The following is a 15033-nucleotide window of genomic DNA, read 5'->3' as shown; positions in this document are numbered from 1 at the left end:
TGGGACATTTTGATCTTCACTGATTTAAAACTAGACAGAACCAGCTACTAGAACATAGAACAGTATCAGTTTAAAGAGAGGAGGAATTGGTGATATTCTAGCGAGTGAAAAGCACACCCAGCCTGCATCTTCTTGAAAGAGTAAGGTGAGAAGGCCAAAATTTACAACTGTCCCCAGAGCAAGTAGAGGCAGCACATGTCCTTCAGGAGCAAGAGCCTTGTTAATTAATTTTTGGCTTTCAGAGCTACAGTGCCAGGAGTGTCTCACATCTTTGAACATCTGCAGGTGCTTGAGCTGCTCCACATGTGCAGATGTGAACTGGCCAGGGCAAGGCAAGGCTTAAGCAAATCAGGCCATTGTCCTGATTTTCTCATGCTTGCTCAGACTTTGAAGCACTGCCTTAGGAAGGGCAGGGACAGCCATCTGTCTAAATCCCCATATTCTTTTCTGCTAGTGAACTTGAAGGAGCATATGTCAACCCCTCTCCACCTGCTTGTTGTGGGAAAACATTTGGGTTAAACTGAAGGCTTGACGTATCTAACGAATTCTCCCTCACCGTGTCTTGGTGTAGTTGTCAGTACCCACATCTTTTCCCTAGTTCTTTCTCTCCAGATTGTGTGTGAATTTTCTCTCCTTTTCCTCCATCTGTACTTCTTCTATATTTGCTTCTTTTTGCCTAGTAGCTCTCGTCTGCCCCCGCTTTATTGCTCCAGCTGAGCAGAGGGCAACCTGCTTGTTGTGGTGCCAACTGCGCTCCTTGTTGGTGCTACCCACAGCTGTGCTGGGAGCCACGAGAGTAAAAGCAAGGGGTTTGATGTGATATATTAGAGTTAAGATCTCCCCTCTGTACTGTGAACAGTTCTGAGAGCCTATTGCAGTCTCAGCCACTGACAAGCAGAGAGAGAAGGGATGTGGCATCAGGGTTTTGGGGGCAATAGCAATACGCAGACAGGGGCTGCCATGCAGTTTCTCCCCAGCCCATCCCACTGCCATGTCACTCGGTTCCTAGCTGCTCAGCAGACACGCATGCAGCCTGCCATGTCGCTGATCTGAAGCTAAAGCCTTCTCCGTTTCCAACCTGTTATTTCGCTTTCTGGCAATCACAACATCCACGTGCAGGACTGTCACCCTCAGTCCTGGCAATGCTGCAAGATTGGAGCGAGGCAAAAAGAGCTGGTTTGTAAGTTATTGGAGGTGGTGAAAAAGAGCGTGCTGCTGCCGCTGTGAAGTCAGGAATGGGGCCAGGCTACAAAAGGCTGAGCCAGCCCATATGGTTTAACACCCCTCACCCCCGCCACAACATTTACCAGATGTTCCAAGTGCACGTTTTTGATTCATCCCATCGTAAAGGTTGAAAACATTTAAAAATTAAGATCCAAGCACAGGCTATCACCCTCTTCAAAAATGAGAGTGTTTGGAGATGAGGTTTTACTTTAAGAGAGATCATCAAAACAACAGGGGGGTGGAACCCACAAAATGGTTCAAGTCAGAAATCCAACCTTAGCCGGTATAAAATTTAAGTAAACGTCTTTGACGTAAGAGAAACTGGATGGAGAGAAAATGCCTGAGCAGAACCTCACCTCCTTTCCTCAACTCATCCTCCACCTGTGAGCAGGAGCCAGGCTGTGACTCCTGCCTACCCACCACACAGGAACTGCGTTTCAAAGAACTGTTTAATTATGGCTCTAATGTATTAACACAGTCTGTCTCCAAACCTTCCTTTGCATCGGCCTATTTGAAACTGGATTGGAGCCCAGCTGTGCTCCAAGGATTGCACTGTCATCCCAAGTGCCGGCTTTGCAGCCCATCTTGCCACCCACTCAGCAAAGCAGCTGCAGGTTTGCTGTACTGGACGCTTTCTGCATGCCCTGCATTTTGGGAAAACCTCCTCCACAGAGAACATGAATCTCCCATTAGCCTTAATAGCACCTGAATTTGAACAAGGGGAGAAAACGTCATACAATATTAATGGTGCAATTCTGTTAACAGCACACACTGTACCCATGTGAGTAGCTGTGCAGTTTACACCCTCTTCGGTCCAGCTGATCTACTTTCAAAAGGATTTGCACATGAAGAATGTTCTTTACCTTCCTGCCTACCATAGACATTTACCTTCTGAGCAGTATTTGGAGCACACAATGTATTTGGTGTATCAAAAAAAATATTCCTCCCTCTATCCTTCCTCCTTTGGAAATAAGCATCCTTTCCCAGCTCTGAAGAGTCCCTCCAACTGTGCATTTCACAGGATCTACTAAGCAGCTCTGCAAGGACCACCTCTGCATCTACCTAACCAGTTGTGTTAGACACCTCCCATGTTTAGGCCCATTAACCTGATCACAACGGCTTGATGAATTAATGCTTATATAGACACAGTTGGCAGCTTCTAATTAAATAATTATGGCTAAGCAGCTGCAGAGAAGTTGTAATGCTCCACTGGAAAGCCAGATGTCAATTTTATTGGTCCTCAAAATTTCAAACGAAATGATTTAGTGAAATTTGGGAAGGCGCTTCTTTTGCTCCAGGTGAATTCTGTAGATACCGTGCCTGCTCTCAGGTCGACTGGCTGCAGCCAGACCCCAAGCACGCAGCCAGAGAACCTCTGCAGCCCACCAGCGGCTCTATCGCAGCAAGCAGCAAATGGCACAGAGCCTAACAGAACGATTCAGATTGAGATAGAGGAAAGTGGTTTGGCATCATGGTCACTGCTTTAGCTTTTACCTAGGGAAGGACCCTTTGAAAAATCCATCTCTGAAACCGTATCAGTGTCAAAAATCCACAAAACTGATATGAGCCAAACGCAAAGCCTGTTGAACTAGGTAAGAGTCTTTCCAGGAACTTTCATTGGACTGGGCTTTCCCTGCACTGATGAGAGAAGATTTTGTGGCACCTACTCCAGACTTTCACTCTCCAAAATTTCTAAGGTCTCTCTCATCTCAGTACCTAACCCTAGCTGTAGCGATGTGGAACCAATGAGCAATCCTTGACAGTAAAAACTTGAGTAATATGAAAATCAGGAGTCTGTGTTTGCTAATTCATGGAAAACCTATGTTCATCCTGTCTTCAATTAGGAAACCATTGTGCCTATACGGAACTTAGATTTTTTTCTGATTTTAAATATAAATGCAAACACAATTTATTCTAATCCATTCCTATAACTCCACTAATTCTCCTTGTATAACTTGTACAAGACACTATGATTTCAAACAGAAGAAGCCTAATAATAGAAATCATCCATCCCTGTCGGAATATAAGCGGATCCATGACCTTAGAACCATTTTGCTAAGAAATCCACCTAGAAGACTAATTTTAAGTAAATCAATGCATGTCAAAAATACAGATGGCTTTTCAGGATGCTGACTTAGGCATCATTACATAAGCAGATTAGGGCTGCCTGTTGAGCCCAGACACAAGAGTAGATGGCGCTGAATCTAGTATTACACACGAACTATTCACTTCCCAATACATCTTTCATCTAAAACTTTTGTCAGCTCTCCATGCTACTGAGCCTGCTAACTGTAAGCACCGCACACAGCACAGCAGGTCTGCCAGCAAAACATCATCCTGCTCTAAACCCTACTGCCCAAAGCAGCAGCTGGCTAAAGCCCATTTCTACAAATGGACTGGGGAAATGTTCCATCCTTCACCCTTTTGAAATGAAAATGGAGGAAAACAGCCTCACGAACCTCTCAAATATTTAAGCACAGCAGTTGTGGAATGATTTTCTGATACAGAATTATAGAATCAAAATTACCCTTGTGTTACCATTGGTAACGGTGCCTCTACCTGAATATCAGCTTAGAAAGTTAATGAGCTTGCTAGAGCTATCAGCTAAAATTACCACAACAGTATGTGATCTGATGTGATTGCGGTAAGCAGGGCAGATTCTTCTCATTATGAGGGTAGTTTGTTTTTCATAGGCATGTTGCATAACAAGGCACAGCAACTTGCCTCTCTCTGCTCTGAGCCCTCATTTCAGAGCACATCAGCTGGCTCCAAGCAGACCCCCTGTTGAAAAGCAGCCAGAGGGACAGGATTTTGTTTTCCCTTCCCTGCGTGTAAGTGTGTCAGGTTTGTTGACAGATGGCTTGGCTGACTGTGCTTGACTATTATCAAGCAGCTATTACCTTTGCAAATTGAATCCCATTTGAAGATTTTCTGTAATTAAATCTGCAGTGTGTTTGCAAGGCTTATATTGCATCCCGCACGTACTCGGGAAGCGTGCAAGGCAGTCAGATGGCTGATGTACACAGCCAGTGACATCGGCATCCTCCAGCCACGGGGATGGGCAGCTTTTGGCAGTCTGTGCTGCCACCTAGCCAAGACCAAGCCATTGAGTTCAGCCTTGCTTTACGTTTAGAAAGCTTAAACTGAACCGTATCCCGCCGGATCTAAAGAACGCCTTAGTCGGCGGCAGATACAAGGAAATTTGCGCTCTTTGTGCTTTGAGAATTGTACAGTCAACGGAAGAGAGCAGCTTAAAACAGGTAGTTGCAGTTCCCTCAGAAGTGTCTTGTACTTACGGTAGAAGACATATTCAGTGTAGCTGGACCAGACCTTGTCGTCTGTGTACTGGTTGACAAAGGAAGCCGTCACCGAGGAGTTACAGGCCACCATGTGGAATCCACACTCGGACAACATGTCGAAAGCCCTCTCTAGGTGCTTGAACTTGAGATAAAACCTGGAGGTGTACCTTTCTGGAGCCCTGTCTGGGTCTCTGCTTTCATTCAAACTTTCTCCAAAGACCTCTTTGACCAGAGCAATCCTTCCACAAACCAAAATCCTTGGGACTCTCCTGAATTTGGCATCTGCTTGGCTCTCCCTGCCAATAGTGCATGACCCCCGGTACCCAATGGTAATGAATCCCCACTTCCGATCAGGCGGTAAGAGTGATGAGGGTGGGCATATTCTCGTGTCACTGCCTTGGGAGACCTCTTCATAGTCACTGTGGCAATAATCATCGGGGCTTTGCTTGTTGTCATCAGGAGTCAGGAGTTTGACCAAGTCCGGGAGCTGGAAGTACTCAGCCTCCCTCTTGAGCCTTCCCTTCTCTGGGAAGTGGTCAGGCAGAACCACTTGCTTGTCCCTGAGATAGTCCAGAATATAGCGGAAGAGGAAACCATCTCTGTCGATGAAGAATCTTCCCTTGGAGTCCTTGGCCAGATCGTTGGCTGTCTCTCTCTTTGGGGTGAACATTTTCCACAGCAGGGAGTGAGGAGTGCCAACCAAGGTGGAGTGGCGAGTGAAGTAAACCTGGCCGCCCACGTTTAGCTCCACTACCTCCGGGAAGGAGTGCAGCCCAGTCCCCTGCTCTCGAGAAGGAAGGTAAGTCCTGCAGTTGCCACTTAGAGCCATTGTACTTTAAAACAGCAGCACGAAGCAGCAGGACTATCAATCACACCAAAGTGTAGAATAAGGCTCCCAACATTAAGGAGAAACAGGGGGGAAAGGGGAAGTGAGAAAAGAAAAATAGCCAAAAGGTTTGCTTAAAAGAAATCTGAACTGTCCATGAGTGACAGTGTGGCAGAAGTGGCTTATACCCTAAGTCAGAGAGGCTGGAGAGCAATCGCTTCATGAAATGCAATCACATCATTAGATCTTCCAACAAAGCCATCAAAATCAAGGTCAAGCCAAGCCTATGGTCATTCACAGGTCTGTCGAAAGGGAAAACAAAATAAGACACAAATTATTCTTTTAAGCATCACAGAAGCTGCAACAGAGAAAAGCAGATCAGTTTAGAAAGCCGAGCTAGATCTCCTGCTAAATAAGTCTATTTTTTTGCAAGTTCTACGCTTCTTTTTCACAAGTACCAATCAATGGAAGGACTACATATGACTCCACCGTTTAAAAGAAAATACACACTTCATCTTTAAAGAAGCATCTAATTTAGACATGCACATGAGGGAACAAGAACAGCGAGTCTTACCTTGGTTACAATTAATGCATAGCTCTTGTAAAGGAAAGCAAAATTTCAAGACACTCGGAACACGCATACAGGCACACAGAGTCCAGTTAGTATGAAATCCGATCCCAGCAAGGGACAGCAAAGGCAAGAGAAGTGCTCGGAGCAACATCCGTGTAGATCTCAAGAGTTAAACCGAGTCACAGGAAAGTTAACCGTGGCAGGTGACGAGAGAAACCAATACACACAGCGCGATGGGGGAGGAAAAAAAAAAAAAAAAAAGCCGCAACAACCCCTCCGAATGAATCCGGCCGGGCTCCGTGAGGGCGGGCAGGGCAGCGCGGGGGGGCGCGCCGTTTCGGCTGGCTCAGATGACTTGCAGAAACCCCGCAGCCTGCGCTAAGGGCTGGCGGGCTCCGGCGGTTCCCGCGGCGGCAGCCAGCCGGGCAGCGCGGCCGGCGGCGCGCCCATGTCCCCGCCCGGGGCCGGGACCGGGACCGGGGCCGGGACCGGGACCGGGGCGCTGCGGGGCCGCCCCGCTCCGCTCCGCCCCGCTGCGCCGGGCCGGGCCGGGCCGTGGGGCCGCTCCCGCGCCCCTGCGCCGCGCTGCGCGGCTCTGCTCAGCGGCGCGGGGAGGGGAGCGCGGAGGGCGATGCCGATTGCATCATCTTAAAGGAGTCGGGCCGGGATGGGCGCCCCGGGCCGGGACCGGGCCAGCGGCAGCACCGGGGCCGCTGCCGGGGCTGCGGGAGGGGCCGCAGCCCGCCCGGCTCGAGTTGGGGGAAAGTTCCTCCCCGCTCCGTTCCTCGCCGTCCCCCGCCGGCCGGCAGCGCCCGTCCCCTGCCCGCCCGCCCGCCGAAACGTGGCCTTTCCCGGCTCCGCGCGGACAACGGCGGCGGGTTCAGCCGGCGACGCGGGCGGGCAGGGCGGGAGCGCCCGGCGGGTGGGGGCTGCCGGCACGCACGCCCGTGGCTTTCAGGCAGGACCGCGATTTTATCACGCTGCTGGCGCTCCTCATCTCCCCAGCGGCGAGCCGGCAAGGGCAGGAGCCAGCAGCGAGGTGATCCGCCGAGGGAGGAGGTGTGACCCCCAAGGAGGTTCGGCGCGGCGGGAGCGGCCCCGCACCGACTTTATCTGTCGGGTCTTTAACGGGGCGGGGGGGGGGGGGGGGGGAGAGCGGCTCCGCGCCCGCCCCGCGCTGCCCGCGCCCCGTGGCCGCGGCGGCACCGCCACCTCGCGTCCGCGGCGGCGATCGCGCAGGATCGGCCCGGCTGCTCTTCCCGGGTCAAGCGCTGCGGGAAAAGGAGGAGAGCTGAACGGGAGCGGGGCTGCGGGAAGAGGAGAGCTGAACGGGAGCGGGGCAGGCGGGATTTGCGGTGCGGGCTGCTGCCGCTGCTGGGCGTGGACTCCGGGTCGGTAAATCGGACCCCACACACACACCGGCCCGCTCCGCTCAGCGGGACGTTAAGCAGCTGCCTCACGTTAAATAAGCACGGGGCAAAACATCCGCTGCTATTAAAGCCGTGAAGCTGCTTAAAGAGCTCACCGAATCGCGACCACGAGACGCGGCCCACCAGCGATTTGACGGCTGGTCATGCAAGGGTTACAGGGAAGTCCAGCTTTCTGTCTAGCACACATCAGTTCTGGGCAAAAATAGGTTGGTCAGCATGATAAAGGTACGGTAAAATAAAGCCTTTTACTCAAAGGTTAACCAAAACCTGGAGGGGAAGCTTGAGAGTGAAATCCTTGTGTGAGGAAGTCACCACGCGCAGATAGTTTTTGCTGACTGCACTTAAGCTGCAGATAGTTCAGCGAGATTCTTCAGAAAACATGCCTATAATTAAAAAAACAAAAACAAAACCCACATCATGCTAATGTAAAAAGTACAACTTTCAGGGCTAGGGCAGAAAATCATTGATTTCTATACTTAAAGACTTTTCAAATTCAAACCTGAGAGTTGAACAGTTAATCAAACCCTTGATTTTTACTTTAATCAATTCCTTAATTCTGAAGCAACTGCTGGGCTCCTGAGCCAAGGTTCTGTCTCTGACTTCTGGATCTAATTTCTAATTTTTAAACCCACAGAATCTGGTACTACTACAGAGAATGCTCATTGTATCTCAGAAAGAGAAAAGACAAAGAAAGTATTGTGCATCTTCCCTTGCAGTTCTGGTAGACCAGCTGAAGAAGTACTCACCAAGTGCTCCATAACCCTTACAAGGAGGATTTAAAGGTGTGATATGGGAACATGTTAACTTAGATGTCTTCGTTACTTTTTTAAGAGTCTGGTACAGTCAACGCATACGGGCTTTAACATCTACAAGACCAGTCAGATGAAATGATAGCTTCTTTTGGGATTTAAGAACTATAGAATGAATCCTAGAATAGTTTGGGTTGGAAGGGACCTTAAAGTTCATCCAGTTCCAACTCCCCTGCCATGGGCAAGGGACACCTTCCACCAGACCAGGTTGCTCAAAGCCCTATCCAACCTTGAACACTTCCAGGGATGGGGCATCCACAGCCTCTCTGGGCAACCTGGTCCAGTGTCTCACCACCCTCGCAGTAAAGAACTTCTTCCTTACATCTAATCTAAATCTACCCTCTTTCAGTTTAAAGACATTACCCCTTGTCCTATCACTACATGCCCTTGTAAAAAGCCCCTCTCCTGCTTTCTTGTAGGCCCCCTTTAGGTACTCATTAGTGCTGCCCTGGTTCAAAGCAAGGAGCATTGCATCAGCTTTTTCAAATATTTTAGTTATTAATGTTAGTTAATATGCTGTAATAATATTTAAATCAACTTTCATAAATCCAGTGATGCCATATTGGCAGGGCTTGAAGAATCAATTCACTCTCCCCAGTAAAAACTAATCTTGTTCAAACAAGCACCGAAGCCATTTGTGATCACACAGCGTGGTAAAGATCCAAACCACCAAGGCAGGGGGATAAACACCTGGGCAGAATTTTTCAGGGGCGAGTGGAGACAACACAGTAAGTCTGATGTGCCGGTGCTTAGGGAATGGCGTGGTGACATGGGAGTCTTATAAAAAATTGTGATTCCTGACAAGCTTCTATGAAGCATTCTGACATGGATACCATGTGAATACAGAGATATTCAAGCTCTAAGTCTTTTTGAAAAATTATAATCAGAATTGCCCTTTGAAAAGAACAAAAACCTCAGAATTTTAATCACAACAGTTTTAGAAATGCATCTGCACTTTTCAAATAATAAATGAAAGAAATTCAACACCTGCTTTTATTTCTTTACACAGGATGTTCCAATCATTTTACTGGAACACAATATAATTTCCTTTGATGAAATGACTTCAGTACTAAAAGCATCACATAATGCTTCCCAGCTAAATACAAACCATTGGCCAAATCCATCAAAATGCAGCCTGAGAAGAGTGAAACTTGAAAATCTGGGCCAAACGCACTGGTGACCTAATTGTAAAATATGTGTCAGGACTATGCGAAGGTCTCACCTATTCAGCTGCAGAACCAACGCAGCTCATTTGAAGAGCAGCTACAGTTCTGGCGGAAAAGAAAAGCAGCATCTGTCAAAGGGAGGAGGATGAAGCATGTTCCACTTTTAACAGATGCCTACATAACCTTCAATACAGCTAGGGGAAAATTTAGCCTGAGCTTAAAGTGTATGTTCCAAAAGTCACAGCAGAGCTATGCTTAAACCCGATATACTAATGATGTGACATCATTCACAGGTTTGAGGTCACTCCTTATGACAAAGTGCTAAATTAGCATTTATGCTTTCAGGAAATCATGGGACAACTGACTTCATCAAATCCTGTGGGTGCTAAAAAAAAGGTGTCTTAAAAGAAGCAGCAATGAATGTTAGAAAGAAAGGGTAGTATTCAGCTAGGTCTGTAGTAGCAGTGGTATGTATATATATCACCTTACATCTTGCAGTGTGAATACACAAGCTATAAATACGAATCAAATCGCCCACACATAATGAGAAATGTTGAAGCTGTTTATCAGCATTTAGCAACACCGTGCAGAACTTCAAGGCACTCAGAGAAATAGCAATTGAAAGTAGCAGAAATTGAAGGAGTAATTCTGGGAAGAAAAAAATATCTAAGTTGGATTTTGGACAGAAGATTTCAGCTAAAAAGCCACATGGGAACTTTCATCACTCTGGGTGATTTTTACACACAATAGTTAAAATAAAAAAGAAAGAAAGAAAAACAGTACTTCCAGTTCTAGGCTTACGCTTTGATTCAGAAATGACTTCAAGGTGCCACCTAAGGATCCTTCAGCCACATAGCCTGTAACATTCAGTGCTCCTCTGCAGTCTCGTATCTAAATGCTGGCCAGTGCAACATTTTGCCAGGGCAAAACTCCATCAAGCCAGAGAGAAGAGTGCAGTTTCTGGGAAGGGTGGCGTGGCAAAGAGAAAAAGAAATGTCTGGCCCCAGCAGGTGTGTGGGGCCCGATCCTGGGTTATTGTCAGAGCAGCGTAAAGGGACAGTGGTTTCACTGAGAAGCAGACACCATGTCTTATAGGCAGATGCTAGTGCTTCCAGACAAGACTTCCAGTCCAATCTCAATCCATAGCAAAGAACGGTAACAGAGCCCTGGTAGGAATAAATTCCAGGCTCTTGCAGAGTTACAGACTTTTAACCCAGACACTTTTCTAAAAGGGGTATATCATTCTGAGAGTGGAGTGGTCTTCACATCGCTCAGGTAGCTCTAGAAACTGAGTTCCCAAGAAGTGAGCCAGGCAAGAAAAAGTATGATACTGAGCTAAAATAACACATGATCCACTGATCCAGCAGTGTGAATTACATACAGTGAAAATCTCATCTGCTGAAATCCAGCAGTAGGTGTGTATAAGAAGCCCTAGCAAATCTTGCGCTTTGAAGAATAAGCATACAGAAACAGTAAATGGCAGAATCTCCCTAAGAAAAGGATCTGCTAGCAAGAGAGCGCAAGTGCCATACAGTAGGGTTTATTAACAAGTACATAGCAAAGCATTATACAGATCTGCCCTTGATCTTTTATTCATAACTCAAGTGCATAATGTATTTTCATCAAAAAAAGGCAAAGGGGAAGAATAGCTTTCACAGCTGCTCAGCACGTGAGCATGGGCATGGTGCAAGGCAGACAATTCAAATAGAAGACATGCAACAACATTTTTTTTCTCTCATGTAACATACAGAGTGTGGGCACACTTCTGCAAATAAAACTGTATGCTCCTTCTGTCAAACGCTAAATCCAGAGCAAATGCATTGCACAAGGTTCTAGGTTTTCAAAAACTGACAGTAAAGGGGAATCATATTCCACCGATTTAGATAACAATCATTGTACATCAGATAACATTTTGACCAAGAGTTGATATATCCAATGCTGATAAATCCTTTAGAATTTCATGGACACTGTTCAACAAAGCAATCCACTATACAGACAATCCTGTCTCTGACGCTTCAATAGACCCAGCTTGTATAGGCGGACAGAGACCTCGTGTGCACTCACATCAGCAGCCGAGGATTAAACTCAAACAAAAATTGTTGTTTTCAGTCACCCGTCTGTAAGGGACTTCCCTTCTCTCTTAGAAGTTCTGCCATAGCAAAGCCTACTTCAGCAGACTCCTTCCTCCCCTCCTTTTTCCCTTCCTCCCACACTTCCAAAGTTCTTTGAATAATACTTTTAGTCTGGTTCAAATTATCCTGTTATTAACACTGGTGTAATTATAGTGTGTTTTTTAATGTTACAGCTAAAACAAAGTTTGATGCTCACTGGGTAGCATTATTATGGTATCAGCACTGTGTAATCCATGTACTAATTTTATGATTATCTTTACTCTTCCCATCATGGAGCCATTTCAAGGCCTCCTGCAAAGCCAGATCCCCTGTCCAGATGACCACAGGTGCAGCTGGAGCTGGTCCCTCAAGAAAGGGATGGTGTTTGCCAGGGAGTGTTTGGTGCCTTACTTGGTTGTACCTCTGGGCACGGTGAGCTGGGCTGTTCATGTAATGCCCTTTCCAAGTCATGCAGGAAGGATGCAGTTGTGCAGCTGCAGTGTCTTGCCTTCCCTTGAACCCATCAGCCTGTATCAGACTACACACTGCTACAGATGAGTGTGAACTTGTCCTGCAACACTGACGCAGATGATACCCTAAAGCAGTGTTGAGATGCCTAGTGCAGAGAGAACTAATTAATGAAAGCTCAACCTAAGCCGTCAGTAAATTCTGATAATCTAAGCAAATCCAAGCAGATTTCTAGCCAAAGAGCATCTCACCAGCAGATCACAATTACACAGCCCACTGCCTGGGATTTGGGTCTCATTTTACTGTCTAGTGAACTGCAACCAAGTCACACAGTTCAGTGAAGTGGCACTAAGTCATCAACATTAGATGTAGCCTGCACATTCTACAGGTCTTCCATGAAAGCTGGGATCTTCTCAGCCTTCAGACACTAATCTGCCTAAAGTATAAATTTGCAAGAAGCAGCTTATGCCACAGTTACTGATCTCTGTATTATCCATGGCTGTATTTCCCCCACCGTTATTTCATTCAGTTCTACAAACATACATATTTTCTGGGAGGCTGTTCTTAGGAGATACCATGTACACTGAACCACAAGATATGTTTTGCAGGAGAGGCTTGTAACAGGACTATAATTTAAATACAATAATCTCACTAGAAGAAGATTACATACATGAGAGTTTGTTACAAAATAACTGTAATTGTGTCCTGAGCCAAAATGAATAATAATAAAAGAAAAAGTATACATATTTCAAAACAGGGACTCACACTTGCAGATGCATGTGTGCCCAAGTGGCAAGCGTTCGGTTCCAGCATGCAAATAAGAAGTTAGGCTACATCAAGCATGGGATTGCAACTGTTTATGCGTGCACAGTTAACATATTTCTAAACCTCATTACCATGTACCTATTCAGCAACAACAATAAAGGGGCAATCAATCACGATTCATTTCATTCTGAAATTTCAGCTGAACTACCTCAGCCAGGGTTTTCCCTGACTCTGTCCACTACAAAGCCCACCTGAGTCAGCAATGCACGCTCACTTCTTCCGGTGCTCAGTGCCAGGACTTTAGGTAGCTAATAAAAACAAATTCTAGTTAATAGTCTGAGTACAGCCTTTTCCCCTGGCCCTACATGAAAAAAAGGGAGCAAAATAATGAAATTAGAAGGATACATGGAGTGACTGACAAGGGACTGCAAAGGAATGGAGCTTCTACACATGAGAGTGTCCTCACAGTCCCAGTCACTTTTTTTCTCAATTCCACAGTATTCCTGGCTCCCGCAGCTTATTTGTGAGGGACAGGCTAACAGCTGGTCTTTGGTAAAGACACGAAGATTCATGGCTCTAGCAAATTTTTTGTCTGGCCTCAGGAAAATATTAATTTTATTTAATGGGGACATGTGAAAGGGTATGAAGGTCTAACATTAAATGGCAGCAATTATTTACTTTTCGCTCAGCAGCACCATCACCTACTCCATTTCCTTCAGTACCTGCAGTTTCACATAAACTCTCCCATCCATGCAGTGAGCAGAGCACACCCTGTTCCCTTTAGGAGATCTAGACAGATCACGGGGCAAGGTGCTAAACTTGCAGGCAAAACCACTTCATGTAACTAAGCTGTGGCCTTGAGAAAAAAAACAAACCACACCTTAAGTGAACATTATGCAAAATAATATCTCTAGGGCCAAAGTCTACTCTCTTACTTTCACTGATGTCAACAAGAATTCGTCTGAATCATGCGAAGAGCATTTTATTCCTATTCTGCTCCATGTTTATACAAGGATTCACAATACCATTTTTTTTCCATGAATAATAGGAAAAAAAATCCTGGAAAGAAAGAGATTTTTGACAATCAAAAAGTTGCTTAGTAATACATTCCTCTGTGACCTCAAATGCATTAACACTAAACTCTCACTGAAAACCTTCTGATGTTACCTGCGTGTGTAAACTGTCGTCAAACCAAAATTTTGCATCCAGTTGAAAGCAGATGATGGTGCTGAGCCTAAGCTAAGTAAACAAACACAGGGAACCTGGCAGATGCCGTAAGCCCGATAGTCTTTGTGCTTTACTTCAGGAAGTTACATTAAAAGTGAGTATGCTGCTCGCTAGGGATGCAGCGCGGCGCATCCCGACGCCCTGAACAATCCGGTCCCACGAAGATGCCCTGGTGTGGCAGGGAGGCGCGGGGGTGAGCCAGCCCGAGCCTGGGCAACGAGGCTGCAGCACTGGCCCCAGCCGCGGCCCTGCCACCGGAGCGGGCATGGCTTCTGGGCTCCTGCTCTCCTTGCGCCCGTCAAATCCTGCCTCGCTCCCCCTGCAGCTCTTCCAGGGTGATTGAGGACTAATTGGAAAGGCGGCAGTGACAGAGACCGGAAGAACATGCGACCGTTACCATCGCTAGAGCCCTGTCTTTGTCCATTTCTGTGCCTCCTGAAGAAAAGGTCAGCTTTTCTGTATTTTTTTTTTTACAGCATCGCACCTTCCTCTTCATGACCACAGCAAGATTTGCTGTCTGGGCTGCTCTAGACAGGGTAATATTGATGGAAGGATTCACAACTGCTGTTCACTTTTTTACATGTCATTGGTGGCTGCACCAGGAGAGGACATTAAAACAAATAACAATCAGCGGTTACACGGTGCATTACAGCTTCACCTCAGGATAAATCAGTGTAACTCTTCCTGTGTCACAGCTGGGGTACCTGACTCTCAGCCGAACACAGTGAAAGGAGGTACCGACTACTAATGCTTTAATGCCCAGTGAAATACGGACAGCAGTTTATTCCTCGCTTGTATCTAAAAGCCAATGTTTTGCTTTTCTTCAGATTTTAGGCAAAACAATGGGGGACACAAGTCCTGAAGCTTCGAAGCCTCGGCTGTAACAGGAAGGCTGAACAGCGCAGGGGAAAAACGCCAGCTCCCGGAGCTGCGCGATCGCCGGGCCGCCCGCGGCCCTGAGGGGGCTGACCGAGGCCAGCAAGCCCCGCCAGCGCCGGCAGCAGCGCGGTGCGAGCAGCGGCTCCCAGCCGCGGCCGCCATCCCGCGCTGCTCCGCCGCCATCTTGCCTCCGCCCCGCGCCCCGTCTCCTTGGCAACGCGGAGGCGCCACGCAGCCGGAGGGGCGGAGCCGGGCGCG

At 47.1% G+C, this 15033-nt stretch overlaps 2 protein-coding genes across 2 annotated transcripts in view; one reads left to right on the top strand and one right to left on the bottom strand.

Annotated features, from left to right (window-relative positions):
• Positions 1–6332, bottom strand: part of KCTD16 (potassium channel tetramerization domain containing 16) — a 91630-nt gene extending 85298 nt beyond the window's left edge. Inside the window, exons 1-2 of the mRNA XM_029998493.2 lie at positions 5924–6332; positions 4521–5651 (exon numbers count right to left, since the gene is read on the bottom strand). Of these exons, the coding sequence (XP_029854353.1) occupies positions 4521–5352 (832 nt within the window). The 5' untranslated portion in view covers positions 5353–5651; positions 5924–6332. The remainder of the gene's footprint in view (positions 1–4520; positions 5652–5923) is intronic.
• LOC115334470 (translation initiation factor IF-2-like) lies at positions 5571–14945 on the top strand. The gene is made up of 3 exons (XM_029998609.1): positions 5571–5621; positions 6293–6979; positions 14724–14945. The coding sequence occupies exons 1-3, from the start codon at positions 5571–5573 to the stop codon at positions 14778–14780; spliced, it is 795 nt and encodes a 264-aa protein (XP_029854469.1). The 3' UTR covers positions 14781–14945.
• Positions 14946–15033: the final 88 nt, after the last annotated feature.

Source organism: Aquila chrysaetos, chromosome 22 (assembly GCF_900496995.4).
Source record: "Aquila chrysaetos chrysaetos chromosome 22, bAquChr1.4, whole genome shotgun sequence".
Taxonomy (NCBI): Eukaryota; Metazoa; Chordata; class Aves; order Accipitriformes; family Accipitridae; genus Aquila; species Aquila chrysaetos.
Note: the sequence above shows the minus strand (reverse complement) of the source record. Positions and strands in the feature narration are given on the sequence as shown.